The sequence below is a fragment of the Kogia breviceps genome, chromosome 8 (genome assembly GCF_026419965.1).
Source record: "Kogia breviceps isolate mKogBre1 chromosome 8, mKogBre1 haplotype 1, whole genome shotgun sequence".
In the NCBI taxonomy this organism is placed as follows: Eukaryota; Metazoa; Chordata; class Mammalia; order Artiodactyla; family Physeteridae; genus Kogia; species Kogia breviceps.
The window spans coordinates 103,942,340-103,960,203 of record NC_081317.1 but is presented as its reverse complement, the minus strand read 5'-3'; the positions used below and the strand labels follow the sequence as shown (position 1 = coordinate 103,960,203).

Sequence of the window (17,864 nt, the reverse complement as noted above, 5' to 3'; positions counted from 1 at the left end):
GGGGTGGAGTTAGTAATCTCCAGGCATCCACCAGGCCCCTAAGGGACTTTGCAGCCTTGGAAATTCACCTGGGCAGCATCTATGGCCTCTCCACCCTGCCTTCCTCTGCTAACCTGCTGGTCTGGTGGCCTCAGAATTATCCCCAAGGCCAGGACTGCAGCTCTTCATCAGAACCTCTGCTGGCCATCCAGCCTCGACCCCCCTGGCCAAGTCAGAAGAGTCTAGTGGGGTTGCCTGCAGGTCCCCCAGAGGCCTCTGCCCTCACAGGCTCTCCCCAGAGGGAAGTCAGGGGCTCTCACCAAGGGCTGCTTTGCCATGGGCTGGCTTCTATGCTGGACTGGGAAGCTGTGCATATACCTTGAAATTGATAAAGCTGAAGTTTCAGGGCCCCATCCCCGGGGCCAGGAACATTTTGTAGTCATTTTTTTTTTTTCTTAAAGCAGGATTGCAATAATGATCTTGATTTATTGATACGAGCTTACTGAGCAGAGATTCTGCATCTAATGTTGCATCTTGCGAGTTAGGAAGAGCTCTAAGGCTTTGGCGAGTTGGGACCAAAAGGAGGCCCTCCACAGCAAATTATAGAAATGCCGGATCCACTTTGGTTTCATGTAGAGAAAGGGGTTCAGAGGCTTGGGGAGACTGGAATGTTGGAGTGGATTTGTCATCTAAGACTTACTCTCCCACCCGGGAGGGTCCAGAAGACAGACTTCTAGCCATGACCACGGGGAATAAGTTTGTGAGGGGAGTCCTGGCGTTCTTAAGAGCTCCCTGATTGCTCTTGTCTCTAAGCCAGACCTCAGGGTGGGAGCTGCACAGGGATCGGGGTTGCCAGGGGCCAGGCCACAGCATTCAACGCCAAAGGCAGGGTGGGTGTGGCTATTGAATGGCCAGCAGACCTGTGGTATTGACCAGTTGATCTAGTTGGCTGGATCGTGGTGTTTCTAGAAGTGAAATAGCAAGCCTCCTCAATTCCGTTTTCTGGGCAGGGAGCACACCGTGAGCCTTGTGGAATTTTATTTCCCCGGCCAGGGATTGAACCCTGGCCCTCGGCAGCGAGAGCGCCGACTCCTAACCACTGGACTGCCAGGGAATTCCCTACTCAATCCTTGATCTGTAAAAGCAGGGAAGTTCTAGGTCAAGAGAACAAAAATCTAACCTGAATCATAAAAACAGGCCCCGCCTCTCAATCAGTATCCAGACTTGAGCCAGTTTACAGACCCAGAAAGCCTTGAATGAAGAGGAGGCCAGGTCCCCTTGAAGAAGGACTGTGGCATACTGCCAAAAATGTATCCTGTTAATCATTGGCCCAGCTTTCTCCAGAGGAGAAGATCACTGTATGTTGGGCACAAGGAAATAATCAGAGCCTTCAGGAACCACTGGACACGGGCTCTGAAGTGACACTGATTCCAGGGTCCCAAACATCCCTATGGCCCACAGTCAGAGTATGGATGTCAGGTGATCGATGGAGTTTGGCCTCAGGTCCACTCATAGTGAGCCCAGTGGGCCCCTGAACCCATCCGGTGGTTATTTCCCTAGGTCCAGAATGCACGATTCGAATAGACATAATCACATAGCGGGCAGAATCCCTACGAAGTCTGGCTTCCTCCTTGGCTGGGGGAGAGCCAGGAGGACTTCTCATTTTTTAGTTGAATCAGTTCAGCTCAGTGTTCTTCTAGCCACCCAGCCATCGGGCTAGATACCTCTTTCTTAAGTAGGCTTCCCGCTTGGCCAATGGCTGTCCTGTAACTCCAGTCGCCCACCAATCAGCAGGCCTGGAGTGGGCTGTCCACGCCTCCTCCCCAGCGCCTCATATCTGCATCCCCGTATCTGCATCCTGCATCCTGGGGGGCCTGCGGGAGTGAATCACGGGGGTCGGGGGGGGCTCTGGTGGTGGAAGCCTGTGGAGGATCACAGGCGAGTTCCTGTGAGCTGATGTAAGAGGGCAGTGGGGCTGTCTGGGGCGGGAGGAGCAGCTCTGTGTCTGCCGAGGGTGCTTCGCTCTATATTTAGAGCTCAGTACATCTGTTCCTGGGAGAAGCTTGTGGTCATGGAAATCTGGGAGCTAGAAGATGTTCCAGTCCAGTGGGATCTGACCACTCCTTGTGCAGCTGACATCCCCTGGGTGTATTTGCTCGCCCAATGGTAGGGGTGTCATAGCAAGCTGTAACCGCCCCCCACCGAGTGCGTTCTCCAGTCTGATGTGGGAGTGTCCTGGGAAAGAAGCTGGAGGTTGTGTTTCCAAGTGCAGGGGCCTTCCAGGGAGTGGGGAGGGGGTAGTGGCTCTTGGAATTATTAACAGTCCTCCTGTGTAGTCCTGTGCTCTGTCTGTAGCTATGCTGAGCACACATCCTGAATTTTCCAAGACAGTCCTTTTTTCAAAAAAATAAAATTGGGCGGGGGGGGGGGGGGGCTCTCCGCATGGCTTGCGGGATCTTAGTTCCCTAACCAGGGATTGAACCTGGGCCACGGCAGTGAAAGCACGAGTCCTAACCACTGGACCGCCAAGGAACTCCTAAGATAGTCCTTTTTATTTTCAAAGATTCTGTGTTATTGCACCCACAGGTACAGTAGAATTACTACCAGTAGCAATTTTTGATTAAGGAAAGATATCAGCAGCATCTGTAGGGTTTTTCCTTCCTCTTCGTTCATATCCCATTCACTCTGAGACAAAGCAGAAACCTCCAGGGCTGCTGGACCAGCGGGGACAGGACCCTGCTTCTTCCCATCTGGGGCCAACTTGCCCTGGGCGGCCCCTCCTCTGAGCAGTCTGGCTCTCCCTGGCATCTCACTGGATTCCGCCAGTCAGGGATGAGCACATAGACCCCAAAGACCTGGGACAGCATGAGAGGACAGGGTGTCCTCCCCGCCCTCCTCCTTCTCGAATCCCGCCATCATTCAAGGCCCGGTTCAAACCTACTCTTCCTTGAAGTCATCCACCATCTCTCTTCTCTCATCTTTCTTTTTTTCCTTTAACCAGTACAGTTTTTATTTATTTATTTTATAGACACTTAGGTAGCCCTTCCAAGTGCTGGGCACCGTGGTTAAGTGCTTTATAAGAATTAACTCATTTAACCATCCTAACAATCTGATGAAGTAGATCCCTTTGCTACGTCTGATCTGGAGACGGGGAAACTGAGGCACAGTGACCTTTCTGTTAACCAATTCATTACTTACTGGTTGGTTATCATTTTAGAAAAAACGTTGACTCACCTTGATCCATATTCTGCCTTCCAAAAAAACCCCCATAAAAACACACAACGCAGGCTAAGAGCTTACCTAGAATATGATATGGAGACAACCTCAGCCTCACTGACTCCTGGGTGAAGAATTTTTTTTTAAGTCTAAAGATGGTAATTTAATAATGATAAAGGGGTTAACTCATCAAGAGGACATAACAATCTGAACTGTTTATGCACCAAATAACAGATCTTCAAAATACATGAAGTAAAAACTGACAGAACTGCAAGGAGAAATAGACAAATCCACAATTATAGCTGGTGATTTCAGTTCTCCTCTCTCAATAATTTATAGAACAAGTAAGGATATAGAAGACTTGAACGACGCTATCACCCAATTTGACCTGTTTGGCTCTTAGAGAACACTTCACTCAACAACAGCAATATGCAAAATTTTTTCAAGTACCCATTAAAAGAAAACATAACCTAGCTAGAACATAAAATATGCCTGGACCATAAATTATGTCTCAATAAATTTAAAATGATTCAAGTCATACAAAGCATATTCTGTGAACATGATGGAATTATGTTAGAAGTCAATAACAGAAAGATATCTAGAAAATCCCCAAGCATTGGAAACTGTATACCCAGTTCTAAATAACCCTTCTGTCATAAAAGTAATCAAAAGGTAAATTTAAAAGTATTTTGGACTGAATTAAAATGAAAACACAGTATCTCAAAATATGTGGAATATAGCTAAAGTAGTACTTAGAGGGAAATTTATACTCCTATATTGGAAAAGAAGAAAGGTATCAAATCAGTGACATCAGCGTTCACTCTAAGAAACTAGAAAAAGAAGAGCAGATCAAACTGGGTGAAGGTTTGATGTGGTCTGTGGCTGAGTTTCATCACCATTATAATTTCCATGACGAAACCAAGTCTACTTTGATTCAGCAGAGGGGGTAATTTAAGTCTGTTCTCATTGCTTCTCATTGGATTCACATCTTTAATTTTGTCTGTCAGTGGGAGAGAGTTTTACACTCAACTTGTCCTCCTCATTGACAAAGGGAAATAAAGGCAGGGAAACAAAGGGGAGCAAGACAGCGTGTTGAAGATATCTGAGGAGTTTGGGTGACCAACCATTCTGATTGCCCAGGACTGAGGTGTTTCCTGAGACCAGGGGTCCCATCTCTTTTATTGATTGATTGATTGATTGATTGATCTATCTATTGAAGTATAGTTGATTTACAGTATTGTGTTAGTTTCAGGTGTACAACAAAGTGCTTCAGTTATATATATATTCTTCTATATATATTTATGTATAACTTTTCTTCATATATACATATAAAACTGAAGATTATTTTCCATTATAGGTTATTACAGCATATTGAATGTAGTTCCCTGTGCTGTACAGTAGGTCCTTGTTCTTTATCTACTTTATATATAGTCGTGTGTATCTGTTAATCTCAAATCGTAATTTATCCCTCCCCCCTTTCCCCTTTGGTAACCATAAGTCTGTTTTCTATGTCTGTTGAGTCTGTTTCTGTTTTGTATATGAGTTCATTTGCATTATTTTTTTAGATTCCACGTATAAGTGATACCATATAATATGGGGTTGGCCAAAAATTTTGTTTGGGTTTTTCCATCATCCTGTCTTTTTCTGTCTGACTTACTTCACTTAGTATGATCATCTCTAGGTCCATCCATGTTGCTTCAAATGGCAATATTTCATTCTTTTCATGGCTAATATTCCATTGTATTTGTCTCTCTTAGATCCCTTTCTGCATTTTGTATTTGTAGGCTTTAGTGTTATCTCACTACACTCAGTTAGTCCCTTGTCTTCTAGAATGTGAGCTCCCTGGGGGCAGGAGGCCACCACTGCCCTGCCGGGTTCTACTCCCCAGTGCCCAGCGTGGGCCCAGCATTACCAAGGGCTCAGTGAGGGCTGGCAGATGCACCCTGCAGAGCTCTGTCTGAAGCAGAACTGAACTCCAAGAGCAGGGACCGTGCCTCTCTGGTCCCACCACCAGCTCCCCAGCAGCTGGCACAATGGCTGGCCCCGGGCAGGGGTCCAATGCCCAGTTGTGGCAGAAGGGAGGGGTGGGCACCAGGATGCCTTGGTCACCTGCCCCGTCTTACCTTCTGCAGAATGTTTGCCGCCCGCAAGAAGCAGCGCTATTGGCCATTCTCCATGGACTGCACAGGCACGGAGGCCCACATCTCCAGCTGCAAGCTGGGCCCTCAGGTGTCGCTGGACCCCGTCAAGAATGTCACCTGTGAGAATGGGCTGCCGGCCGTGGTGAGTTGTGTGCCTGGCCAGGTCTTCAGCCCTGATGGACCCTCACGATTCCGGAAAGCCTACAAGCCAGAGGTGAGGATGGGGCAGGTGATTTGGCCACTTGGCACCTGAGGGGGAGGTCTGGTGGTTAAGGGAGCAGAGAGGGACCCCCCCCCCCAAGAGAGAGCAAGGAAATGCAGACCACTTTTCTAGAGGGCAGGAAGGCAGAGGACACCTGTCAGGGCCAGCCTCTCCGATAGATGCCACCTCTAGGGTGTGACAAGAAGCTGAGCCACTGCCCCTAATCATTAGCACCCCTACCTGTCCTTCCACTGCTGCTCTATTCTGAGGCCAGCGTCCCCTCTGTGGGGGACAGATACACTGGAGAGGAACGTGACTCATTACTGACGTCACAGGCTCCGCGTGCTATCTGTGGACCGCATGAAGGGTGCGAGTGGCCAGCTGGGGCTCCCGCACAATTCCCAGAGGAATCAAGCATCCTGGAGCCTTTGGAAACACGATCCAACCGTCAAAAGCACGTGAAATCAGCAACTTGCCAACAAGTTTTGGTTTATTCTGCAACAGAAAGGGTAACAATTTTTAAAAGCTGTCACCGTGATGGTAAATGGAAACGTGCCATCACCATGTCTGTGTTATCTGTACCCGTTATCACGTTATACGTTTGTGAACCAGCCAGTGTGTGTGCGTGTGGGTGTGTTCAAGAGATGTCAATGTACATCTGTTCACATCAATTACATCCCCACTTCAAGTGACTGATTCCTTAGGACAAGCGAACTATCCCAGCCATTGGCAGGCTTGACACATCCTCTGAAGACGAGAAAGTGCACTATCCTGTCTTCCCTTGAAAATCATTAGGCAGCTTTTCTATTTCCGACGCTCCTCTTTTCATATATCCACAAAAGGTCTCTGTGATTTGCATACTCTGAAAACTGCTAATACGGGCCGGTGGGTGGGAAAAGCAGAGGGGAGGGGTAGGAAAGAGAGCTAATCATTTAGGAGGGATAGATTCCCTGTATCAGATGAAACCTAATTACTTGGGAATCGGTCCCCTGGGCCAGGACAGGTTCCAAGTCAGCTCCGATCGCATTAGGGGTAAGACGAGAGAGGAAACTCTGATGGGGGCAGATGGTGTGTCAGGCGGGTCCAGGCGGTGGAGGGCAGGAGTAGCAACCCCTCCCCAAGCCGAGGCAGCCTCATTTTGTGTCTCCTGTCCCCTCTCCATGTCTCTCCCCCTATCTACCCCCCTGCCCTCTCCAATCTCTCCTCTCCATCAACATCTAATGACCTGCTCTTGGACAGGGGCTGATAACACTCATCCAGTGGAAGCGAGAAACCCGGGCAGGAGCCGATAAGCCACACTGGGTGCCCCCTCCCAGGCTGGGGTGGCATATTTGGACAAAAGAAGAACCCTTAAACAAAAGGAGTGAAGTGAACACAGCAAGCCCAGGCATCAACCGGAGGGTGTGGGAACTCTTTGGGGTGTCTTCCTGGCACTTCCAGCCGGCAGCCAGCCCTGTCCCCCTCAGTCCTCACCAGGGCCTCCAAACTGCGCAGACCTGACCACACATCACACATGTACAGCCAGGCCACACAGGCATGCCTGCAGCCCCTCACCCCCCCGCCCCCACTGCCACGGGATTTGACAACCACATTCTTTCTACAGCCTCAGCCTGAGCCTCTGAGCTTTCCTCATGTGTCATCCAGAATACCAGGTCCTACTGTTTTGGAATTCCTCTTACTGTGTGGTTGAAAGCAAAGGAATCAAGTTCATACCAAACCAATTCAAAAAAAAAAAAAAAGAGCAAGCAAGGCTTACATCACATTTTCCCTTAGTTTCTTTCTTTCCTCCAGGGCCAGCTGACTCTGCCTGGCCTCTGCCAGATAGGGTAAGGTTATCTGGGACTCTGCCTTACGCTTGAGTCACGGATGGTCCGCTGCATGGGAAGGGGACCCTGACATCCAGCTAGAGAGCTTGGGAAAGGAAATGGGGGAAGGGAGAGGTCACGGTTCTACGACAGTCAGGGGCTGCGGCCAGCAGTTGTATTTTTCGTGTTTTCTAAAGCTAGACTAAAAGTTTCTTGAAGCCAGTGTGGGTTTTGTACCCCTTCCTGTCCCTCTTTTCTTCTCCCTCTAGTGCCAGGGTCTGTCCCTGAGGTCTGTGAACCTAGGTGGGGAGCTTGGCTGGAGGACGGGGACACAGGCTCTTGTCTGATGCCTTGGCCCTCGAGTTGCGAGATGACTGCTGTATGTTAATGCTTGAAAACCACCACCTCCAACCAGGCCTGCCTCGTCCAGACCATCAGTGGGTGTGATGAAGGGAGTCCGGGCTGACAGCCTTCTGAGTTCCCCGCCCCAGCACGCACACGCACGCGCACACACACACACACACGCACACACATGCACACACGCGCACACACGCACACACATGCATGCACAGAAACGGATGCAAAGCAGGGTATGTGGGCAGATGGAGTCAAATGACCCGTCTCCCACCTTGTAAGGTATAATCCAACGGGAATAAGATGCTGGTGGAGAGTAGGTCTTACTCCTGTGCAATTAAATAAGCCCCATAAATAAGGTGATTAAGGCTTCCGGCCCGTCAGTGAGCAAGTAGGCGTAACTAAACTATAACCACCTACTCTCTCTGTGTATCTGGTGGGGCTGCATCTTCTGAAGAGCTGGGCTGATCTGGACGTGGAGTAGAATCGGGTTGGCAGGAGCTGGAGTGGTGACTAGTCATGAGCCCAGCTGCAGGAGCGATGTCGGACGTGACCAGTGGGCGGCTCCCCATCCCCTTGCCACGGCCCATCTCCAAGTCTTGGCCGCCTCAGTGGGGCCCCGCCCGCTCACTCTCTGTCTTCTCTCTCCTGCCTCTCATCGGCCTGCAGAGCAGGATCCTTGCGGTGTGGTCCGTTTAGCGCCCTGGAATCTCCCCCCCGGGGCTAGACCACAGCACTCTGTTACAAGCAGGATAGAATTATGGTCCATTTGGAATCTGCAGACTTTGCGGGTAGGAGCTTCTTTCTGTAGCTCTGAAGCTTGAGGTTCTGGAGTGGGGGGTTGGAGGGAAGTGTTGGTGTTAAGGTCCTCGAGCAAGTATGGGGTGGGGTGATGGGCTGATGAGGGTCCCTGATGGGCTCCCCAGTGGTCCAGGACGAAGGCTGCAAAGGGAGCGCACAGCAGAGCCGACCTCGCAGAGTGAGCATGCGCGGCCCCACCCCTCCGCGGGCACACACACAGGTCGAGCACCCGTCAGCTCCTAGCCTGGTGCCCGGGTTTGGAGTGGGGAGGGGTTGGGAAAGGAGGGGCGTGAGCTGCACTCAGCAAGGCCACGTGTCTCTTCAGCAACCCCTGGTGCGGTTGAGAGGAGGTGCCAACGTCGGGGAGGGCCGCGTGGAGGTGCTCAAGAACGGAGAATGGGGTACCGTCTGCGACGACAAGTGGGACCTGGTGTCCGCCAGCGTGGTCTGCAGAGAGCTGGGCTTCGGGAGCGCCAGAGAGGCCATCACAGGCTCCCGGCTGGGGCAAGGTAAGGCGTGGGGAGGACGTTCTGTGGCCTCTCTTCACAGAAAGTGTCACATGGGGAGCCCAGCCGGGGCTGGCTGGCCTCATCCTTCCCAGGCTCTTCTTGCTTTGCCTCCTCCCTCCAGCAGCTGCTGCTCTCTATTAGACAATCCCAGGCCTCTCCCCAGGCAGTTGGAGCTGGAAGGGCCTTAGGGAATATTGAGTGCCCATTTTATGGATTTGGAAGCTGAGACCCAGAGAAGGAAGTAAACGACCAAGATGAGACAACATATTAGCACCCAATGAATATTCTAACAGAGGTCTACCCAACTCCTAACCCAGCGCTCCCCACAGCCCCACTGAGAAAACTGGAATTTCCAGGTCCTTCCCCCAGGAGAAGACCTCAGAATTCAAGAGGCTATGGACCACCCCCGGCCCAAAAGAACCCTGAATGTCATCTTACTTTTCCACCCCGAGTTAGCACCGCAAACATTCTCTCCCTGCCGCCAGAGACTGGGAACAGGACGCCCTGCTCCCAATGTCATGAGATGCTAACAAAAGAAGGGGCCTGGTTTTTATTAAGTGTCTCAAACAAATCTTTCCTTTGAGCACAGAACAAGAGTATAGGAGGCTTTCAAGCAGGTCACCCTGTTGAGAGGAATGTTGTAAACATGACATGGCAACACAACAGATAACTTCCCCACCCGACCCCCATGAAGACCACTGCTCTGTGCCAGCCCTGGTCCTGCAGAGGGTGGAGTCTTTGCCCCAAACAGACTCTGCAGCCCAGCGAGCGTCCAGCGCTCCCCTCCCGCCCCACCACCCAGGGGGACTTTGTGTGTTGAGCAAAGGAAACCAGTCATCCGCAGGAACATTTTCAGTGTTGACCCTCAGGGAGGCTGCTGCAGACCGGGGGCTGCCGTGGTTGGGAGGGGGTGGGGAGGGAGGAGAGTGTCCTATCCCGTGAGGAGAGGATGTTTCCACACTGTCAGAAATAACACCATCACCCCACAGAAAGGAGTATGGTCAGGTCATTGGCCACAACCTGGAGGAAATAACAGCGCAGTGGACCCGAGAGACAAGTCTTGGAATCATAGATGGCGCTGCTACAGAAGAACTCAGAGTTCATCTCATACAACAGATGAGGAATCTGAGGCTCTGGAGAGCGAGCCTGAGGCCACACCTATAGTTAGTGGCAGAGAAAGATTGAAACTCAAGTCTTCTAACTCTCAGATGTGGGCTTCTCCCTTCTACCCACCTGTCTATATCTGCTCACATTCAGAGCATCTCTACCTCCAATCGCTGCAAGCTTCCTAGGGTCTATTGAAGTTTGAGGGTCTAGGGTGGACTACAGCGTTGCTTCGTGCCAGCCGTCAGTGACCCCAGTGACAATCTTTCTCCTCCCCTGTCGTGGTGAGCTCTTTGCGGTTCCCTTGGATCTCGAATATTCCCACAGTCCATTGTACTAGTTGGCTAATGTGTTGGTTTGTGGTCTCCCCAGGCCTACAGGACAAAGACCACTCATTCAGAGGAAGAAACAAGCACCGGATGACATAAACATTCCATTTATCATGGGCGTGTGCTATTTGACCTAATTATTTAATTGCCCAGAGCAGCCAAAATTTTCCCAGGGCCCACGGAACTCTGGGAGAAAGAGACATTTGGCATTTTCAGTGCTGTCTTTGAAAGAACCATTGGGTGATTTATCATCTTCTGCCACATTGGGCAGGTCAACTCTGGTAGACAGAAAGGGAAAAGTCCACATTTGATGTCAAGCCACAGAGCAGTCAGGGTCCATCCTCAGCCCTGCCTCTAGCTGGTGGACCAAGTTACCACACCCACGGCGAGGGCAGTGAAAGGGCAAGTGCTGAGGGGCGGCCAGTCTGAGTCCTGGTCCTGGCCCTGCCACCTGCATGCTCGGTGAGCTTGAGCAACCTTCTGGGTCTCAGATCCTTCAGTGGATTCACGGTGTCTGAGGTTCTGTCTGTCCAGCCTCCCGGGATTCTGAGACCTGCTCTTATCACCATCATGGATGTTAGGTCAGAGTCAGGCAGTGTGCTTTGTGTTCTGAGATCCCCTGTACACATCTGAACTCCAGCTGCCTGTTCACACAACTGGCTCCCACCATGCCTGGTTCATAGTGCTCTGGAGACATTCATTTTATCAAGAATGAATGAATGAGGGACTTCCCTGGCAGTCCAGTGGTTAGGACTCTGCACTTCCACTGCAGGGGGCACGGGTTGGACCCCTGGTCGGGGAACTAAAAGATCCCACAAGCCTCGCGGTGTGGCCAAAAAAAAAAAAAAAAAAAAAAAGGAGTGAATTAATTAATTAATTCCAGTTGCATAAGTAGGGCGAGCTGAACAAACATTTGGTAGAGAAGTTCCAACACTCCAGACCCACGCTGTCCAACAGACATATAATGGGAGCCATATTTTCTAGTAGCCACGTAAAGAACAAATAAAAAGAAACAGATGAAATTCATTTTCATAATCTATTTTCCTTAATATTATATATAATATTTCCAAAATATTATGATTTCAACATGTAATCAATATAAATGCTCTTGATGCGATAGTTCACAGGTAGGGTACTGACTCTCTGAAATGCAGGATGCGTTTTGCACTTACAGCCCATCTTGGTCTGGACTGGCCACACTCCAAGTGCTCAGCGAGGTGGCAGCTGCTGCGCTGGATGGGGCAGCTCCAGAGCAGTGCCTTTCAAACCCTTTTGCTTGAAACCGCCCATCAGCAAAACTGACAGCACATGCAAGTAAAGCCGAAACATAAGGCTCTGGAAACAATGCTTACCTTTATAACATTCACAGTGATCCTTGAAGGCAGGCCTCTGCTTAGATGGGCAGAAAGGAGGAGGGGTGTCATGGGGCAGGAGGCAGAGGCAGCACCCCTAGATGAAGGGGAACATAGGCGCTTCCAACAGCTCAGCTCTTTCCCAGAGCAACCTTCTGCTCTTTTCCAGCCTAGGGTTTCCTCTCCTGACTCTCCTGAATGAGCTTCAGAAACTCAGGAAGATCGTGCTGTGGGGTCAGACTTCCTGGTTTGAATACTGGTTCCTCCATCAGCCCAGTTACTTAATCTTTGGTCCCCTGTGGGGACCATTTTGTTGGGGTGATTAAATGAGTTAATATAAACAATATGTTTAGGACAGACTCCAACACATAGTGCTCAAAAAATATTAGGTACCATCTCCATCACCATCATCATCATCATCATCACCATCACCACCATCACCATCACCACCATCATCACCACCATCACCATCATCATCATCACCATCACCACCATCATCACCATCATCACCATCATCATCATCACCATCACCACCATCATCACAATCACCATCATCACCATCACCACCATCATCACCATCACCACCATCATCACAATCACCATCATCATCATCACCATCACCACCATCATCACCATCACCAACACCATCATCATTACCACCAGTACCATCATCACTGTCATCATTGCCATTATCACCATCATCACTATCCTCACAATCATCAAACAAGCCACTGCTCTAACCGGATACTCAAATCCAAGGTTGCTCTGTGTTTCGGAGCCCATCTTAATTCATGAGCTGTAGCCCTGCTTGCTTCAGTCTCTGTTGGGGATCTGTATTTTGCATAGCCTTTCCGCTCTGAGTCCTTGGATATTTCCAGCCATAGTGACTGATGTGTTTTTATAAATTTTATAAAATTCCAAGGAATTGGAAGCTTCATCATTTATGAATTTCCAAGGAAATGGAAACTTGGCTCTTACCTGTCACAGTGGGTTGCTCCTGGAAGTTAATTTCTGGGCTCAGTGAGCCTAGATACCAGGTGTCTCCAGAAACCAAGAGCCAAGGGTCCCTCCTTTGGACTCCAAAGCACAGGAAGTCACCTCCATCTTTATCATTTGCCACACGATATTACAAGTCTTTGTGTAAGTGTCTGCCTCCCCCAGGCCACTAACTGTGTGCTTGTCGTGGCAGGGCCTGCCTTAATTCCTCTGTGAGTCCCCAACACCTGGCACAGAGACTGACATCAGCAGGGACTTAGTGAAGTCAAGGACATCCATTCAGATGCTGCTTGCAACACTTCCTATTTGCCAGGCTCTTGTTGGGAGTTCACAAGGCACACAGACATAGTGACTGCCCTCGTGGGGCCTCCAAGCCAGTGGGGAAGCAGACAGACATTGAACAGGGAGGCATGAGTGCAGTGTGAAGCAATGTGAAGCTCAGAGGAGGCTACCCGAGGGGACACAGCTTAGAGGCGGCTCAGAAAGGCTGTCCATCGAAGCGGCATCAAAGCTGAGCCCTGAAGGATGAGCAGGAGTTCGCTGCTGAGGAGAGGGAGGAAGAAGGTCCAGGCAGAGGGAAATGCTTGGCTCAATGGAACAGCCAAAGGGAGACTGGTGTGGCCGAACAGGCAGGGCTGGAACGCTAAGTGGAGGCCTATCCCTGGTTGGACCGTTTGGGGACTGGATTTTACCCTGAAGTGCAGTGAGAAGCCATCACAGGGGGTTTAAGACTGGGGGTGACATGATTCCACGTGCATTAAAAAATCTCTTGGGCCGTGCATGGCAAATATTTTGGACTGAGAAAGCCGGAGGGAGACTAGAGGCTATTTCATTCGTCCTACCGGGAGATGACAGGGTTGGATGAGTGTCGTGGTGGCAGAAATGAAAAGCACGGAGATTTGGGGGGAGCGAACAGAACATGGTGAAGGATTGCTTGTCTGTGATAAAGGAGGAGGAGGTGGTGCCTCTGGGTTCTGGTGAGAACAGCCAGGTGGATGGAGGTGCCACTTCCTGAGATGGGGAGGTGCTGGTGGAAAAACAGTCTAGGGATAACAAAAAAATGCCATGAAGAGCCTAGGGGTAGGATGGGAATAAAACACAGACCTATTAGAGCATGGAGTTGAGGATATGGGGAGGGGGAAGGGTAAGCTGGGACGAAGTGAGAGAGTGGCATGGACATATATACACTACCAAAAGTAAACTAGATAGCTAGTGGGAAGCAGCCGCATAGCACAGGGAGATCAGCTCGGAGATCAGCTCAGTGCTTTGTGACCACCTAGAGGGCTGGGATAGGGAGGGTGGGAGGGAGATGCAAGAGGGAGGGGATATGGGGACGTATGTATATGTATAACTGATTCACTTTGTTATTCAGCTGAAACTAACACACCATTGTAAAGCAATCATACTCCAATAAAGATGTTAAAAAAAAATAAAAGCAAAACTTTCTAGAGAAAAAAAAAACAGACTGGAGAAGACCCTCCTGCTGGAATTAGAAAGGACAAAAGCAGGGCTTCCCTGGTGGTGCAGTGGTTGAGAATCCGCCTGCCAATGCAAGGGACACGGGTTCGTGCCCCGGTCCAGGAAGATCCCACATGCTGCGGAGCGGCTGGGCCCGTGAGCCATGGCCGCTGAGCCTGTGCGTCCGGAGCCTGTGCTCCACAACGGGAGAGGCCCCAACAGTGAGAGGCCCGCGTACTGAAAAAAAAAAAAAAAAAAATAGAAAGGACAAAAGCAGATGAGTCTTTCAAGAAGTTCTCCCTGAAGGGGAGGAAAGTGACAGGCCAGAGGGAGATGTAGGGTCAGGGCAGGGTCGTTGTAAAGATGGGAGATTTTAGCACAACTGGGCGCTGAGGGACCGACCCAAACCAGAGGAGGCCGGTGAGGATCAGGAGGGAGAGGAGAACGCGGGGCAAGACAGGGTCCAAGGCGGGCTTCCAGGCAGTCAGGAGCTCCCGGAAAGAAATGGACTTGGATCCATCTTGATGGGCGAGACAGAGGAGAGGTGGGTCTGTGAGCTGAGCTGAGCTGAAAGCTGGACGGACGGAATTCCCTCTCCCCAGCCGTGGGAGGCTCCACCTTGTCATCCAGGTGCCTGTAAGGGAAGCTTCCCGCATGCGCACTAGAGGTCCTTGCTGACTGTCTTCCGTCCGCCCTTACAGCTCCACTCTCCGCCTTGCCCACGTGGTCCAGGGTCCTGGGAGGCAGGCTTGGGTGTGGCCAGCTGAGAGCCCTGGGGGAGACTGGAGGTGGGGAGAGTGGAGGGCCAGGGTTTTATTCTCCTTGTGGGCCACTGTGTCCCTCCACCGAGGGTAATGGCTCTTCTAAAGTGGCCTCCCCACATGGCTTTTTTGCTCTCCTGGGCCAGATATTGGCACCCTCCCTTTACTCCTGCAGGCCTGGGGGTGGCCTCGGTGCTGCAGGGTTATTAGCCCACAAGTACTGGACTATCCACTTTGATTGTGTGATTTCCCCACGCTCTGTCCATACCTTTATTTTTAAAATCTCTTTCTCTAACTCAGATCACCCAATTTGAGAATGCCATCTCCTTCCTGCAGGGAGCCTGACTACACAGAGACAGTCACCCCTTTCGGATTCACCAGTGCATGGAATGTTGTCCTCTAGTCCAACTCCTTTATTTCAGTGAGAAAACGATACTCAGAGAGGCTGAGTGAGTTGGTCAAGGTCACACAAGTTAGTAGCAACTTTTGTTTCTTCTCATGGAAGAAATGGTTCCCAAGACAAGAAAACATTCTCTCCAGGTAGAAGAGGCCTGGGTCATCGAGCTGATTATAGGAGGTGGTTGGGAGGATTTTGACGATGGGAGAGGCATGTCCTTATTGTCTGGAACTTTCCTTCCCATCCTAGAAGTTTTCATAGCCTATGTGCATTTTCCATCCCCAGGGATGGGACCCATCCACCTCAATGAAATCGAGTGCACCGGGAATGAGAAGTCCATCATAGACTGCAAGTTCAATGCTGAGTCTCAGGGCTGCAACCATGAAGAAGATGCTGGTGTGAGATGTAACATCCCCGCCATGGGCTTCCAGAAAAGGGTAAGGAGCCTGGACGCCCAGAGGGAACTGTGTTATATTTTGGTCACTGAAGCCCCAGGAGATGTAGACCAGTTGGCCTCAGGCTAAAGCTTTCCAACAGGTGGTAGTAGGGTGCTCTGATGATGAGCTCAGAAAGTTGTCGGGCTCTGCGGCTCTCACTGTTGGTGACCGTCACCTGGCCTTGGGGGAGGAGTGAAATGAAAAGACACATGGATGAGCTCTACTGGCCTTACCTGCAGATGTTGGGGACCCACTGTCCGCCACACCCTGCACTGGGGCTGGACATACAGGGTGATTGGAACTCGATCCTTCCTGCGAGGGATTCAAGGTCTACGGCATCTGTGGTGCCCTTGGCAAAAGCCCTTTCCAAGAACCCAGAGGAACCACATTACAGCAGGTCTGCAAATCACACAGATCTAAGCACAATACAGATAGTATCTGGGGGCCGAAGACTGTATTTTGGCTTCCAGAGGGAAAGAAAAAGGAACCTTTACAGCGTTATGTCCGAGACACATCCCTCCCTTTCTGAGATGGGGGTCTCTAAAAACCTGCATCGTGTCCCCTCGTGTGGGTGACCTTTTCCACAGGGGTAGCCAACAGGATGAACTCCTCTTTGCCAGGAGGTTGTCTACCCAATCCTACAAAAAGGCCCAGTAAACCCTATTTAATGCTCTTCACTAAACCCTGAATTTGGTACAGGGCTGGCACATTGGAAGAACTTCTTGAAGGCTTATTTTTTAAATGAGCAAATGCAGACACATCAGGGTACAGAATGGCTCCCCAGCCAGGTGCCTGCTCTGACAGTGATTCTTGACCTTGGCACCAGCATGTCAAAGGCACTACTGGACTGGTCAGCCACAACAGTTCACCACCCAATGGGGCCAGAAATGTGACCCCAACAGACCTCAGCCAAGCCAGGCATTTGCTTGGGGGTGAGCAAGAGTGTGGCCACAGCCCCACAGCTGCAGGGACGGCTCGCCATCTGTAATTGCTGAGCAGCGTTCCAAGAAAGCCATAACACAGCTATAAAAGCTGACGTGCCAAGAGACCCAGTATGCTGGGACACCGTTCTCTTCTGACAGATTGGACTTGGGTGGAATGGGGTTTTCAACCCAAAGGACCAAAGAAAGTGAAGTTTTCCGGAAGGGTTTTATGGTGGGTGGAGCTGAGCTTGCCCATGTGCCCGGTCATGCCAGTGGGGGCACCACACTCCCAGCACAAACAGCCCTTACCCTTTCATGGGCCCTCCAGACTCTAAAAGATGAGCCCAGTGCTCAAGCATAGGGCGTGGGAGAGTTTTACGCCTGGATCTGCCATTTCTATCCCCCCGGGAAGGAAAAGAAGGATGTCACCTCTGAAAGAAATCCCTGTGGGCTATATGAGCCGTCTTCCATGGCAGTGGGCCAGGCTTCTGCAGGGCCTGCCTTGGGGCTCCCAAGGGCATTAGTAACACCGCTGAGCAGAAAAATCAAGACTCCCAACCTTGATCACTGTGTTAGTTTTCTGGGGCTGCCATAGCAAAATACCACAGACTGGGTGGCTTAGACAATAAAAATTTATATTCTCATAGTCTGGAGGCTGGAAGTCCAAGAGCAAGGTGTGGGCAGGGTTGGTTTCTCTTGAGGCCTCTCCCCTTGGCTTGCAGATGGCCGCCTTCTCACTGTGTCCTCACGTGGCCTTTCCTCTTTGCACACACATCCCTGGTGTCTCTTTCTCTTCTAAGGAAACCAGTCCTGTTGGATTAGGGCCCAACCATATGATCTCATTTAACCTTAGTTACCTCTTGAAAGGCCCTATCTCCAAGTGAGTCACATTGGGACTAACATGGGGGTGAAGGCTTCAGCATATGAATTTTGCAGGGGACACAAGTCAGTTCGTGACAATCATGCACTAGCTGATTCCTTAATTAATCTCTTTAAGGTTTCAGTTTCTCCTCAGAAAATAAAGAGGTGAGAGAGGGGATTCCTAGCTTCCCTTCCAGCCTGCAATTCATTAGGAAATTGACTTCTCTATTGAATGACTA

General features: G+C 50.5%; 1 protein-coding gene across 1 annotated transcript in view; it reads left to right on the top strand.

The window, feature by feature from the left end:
• Positions 1 to 17,864, top strand: part of LOXL2 (lysyl oxidase like 2) — a 98,716-nt gene that overhangs the window by 53,343 nt on the left and 27,509 nt on the right. Inside the window, exons 5-7 of the mRNA XM_059072091.2 lie at positions 5,328 to 5,550; positions 8,824 to 9,007; positions 15,690 to 15,841. Coding sequence (XP_058928074.1) covers positions 5,328 to 5,550; positions 8,824 to 9,007; positions 15,690 to 15,841 — 559 coding nt within the window. The remainder of the gene's footprint in view (positions 1 to 5,327; positions 5,551 to 8,823; positions 9,008 to 15,689; positions 15,842 to 17,864) is intronic.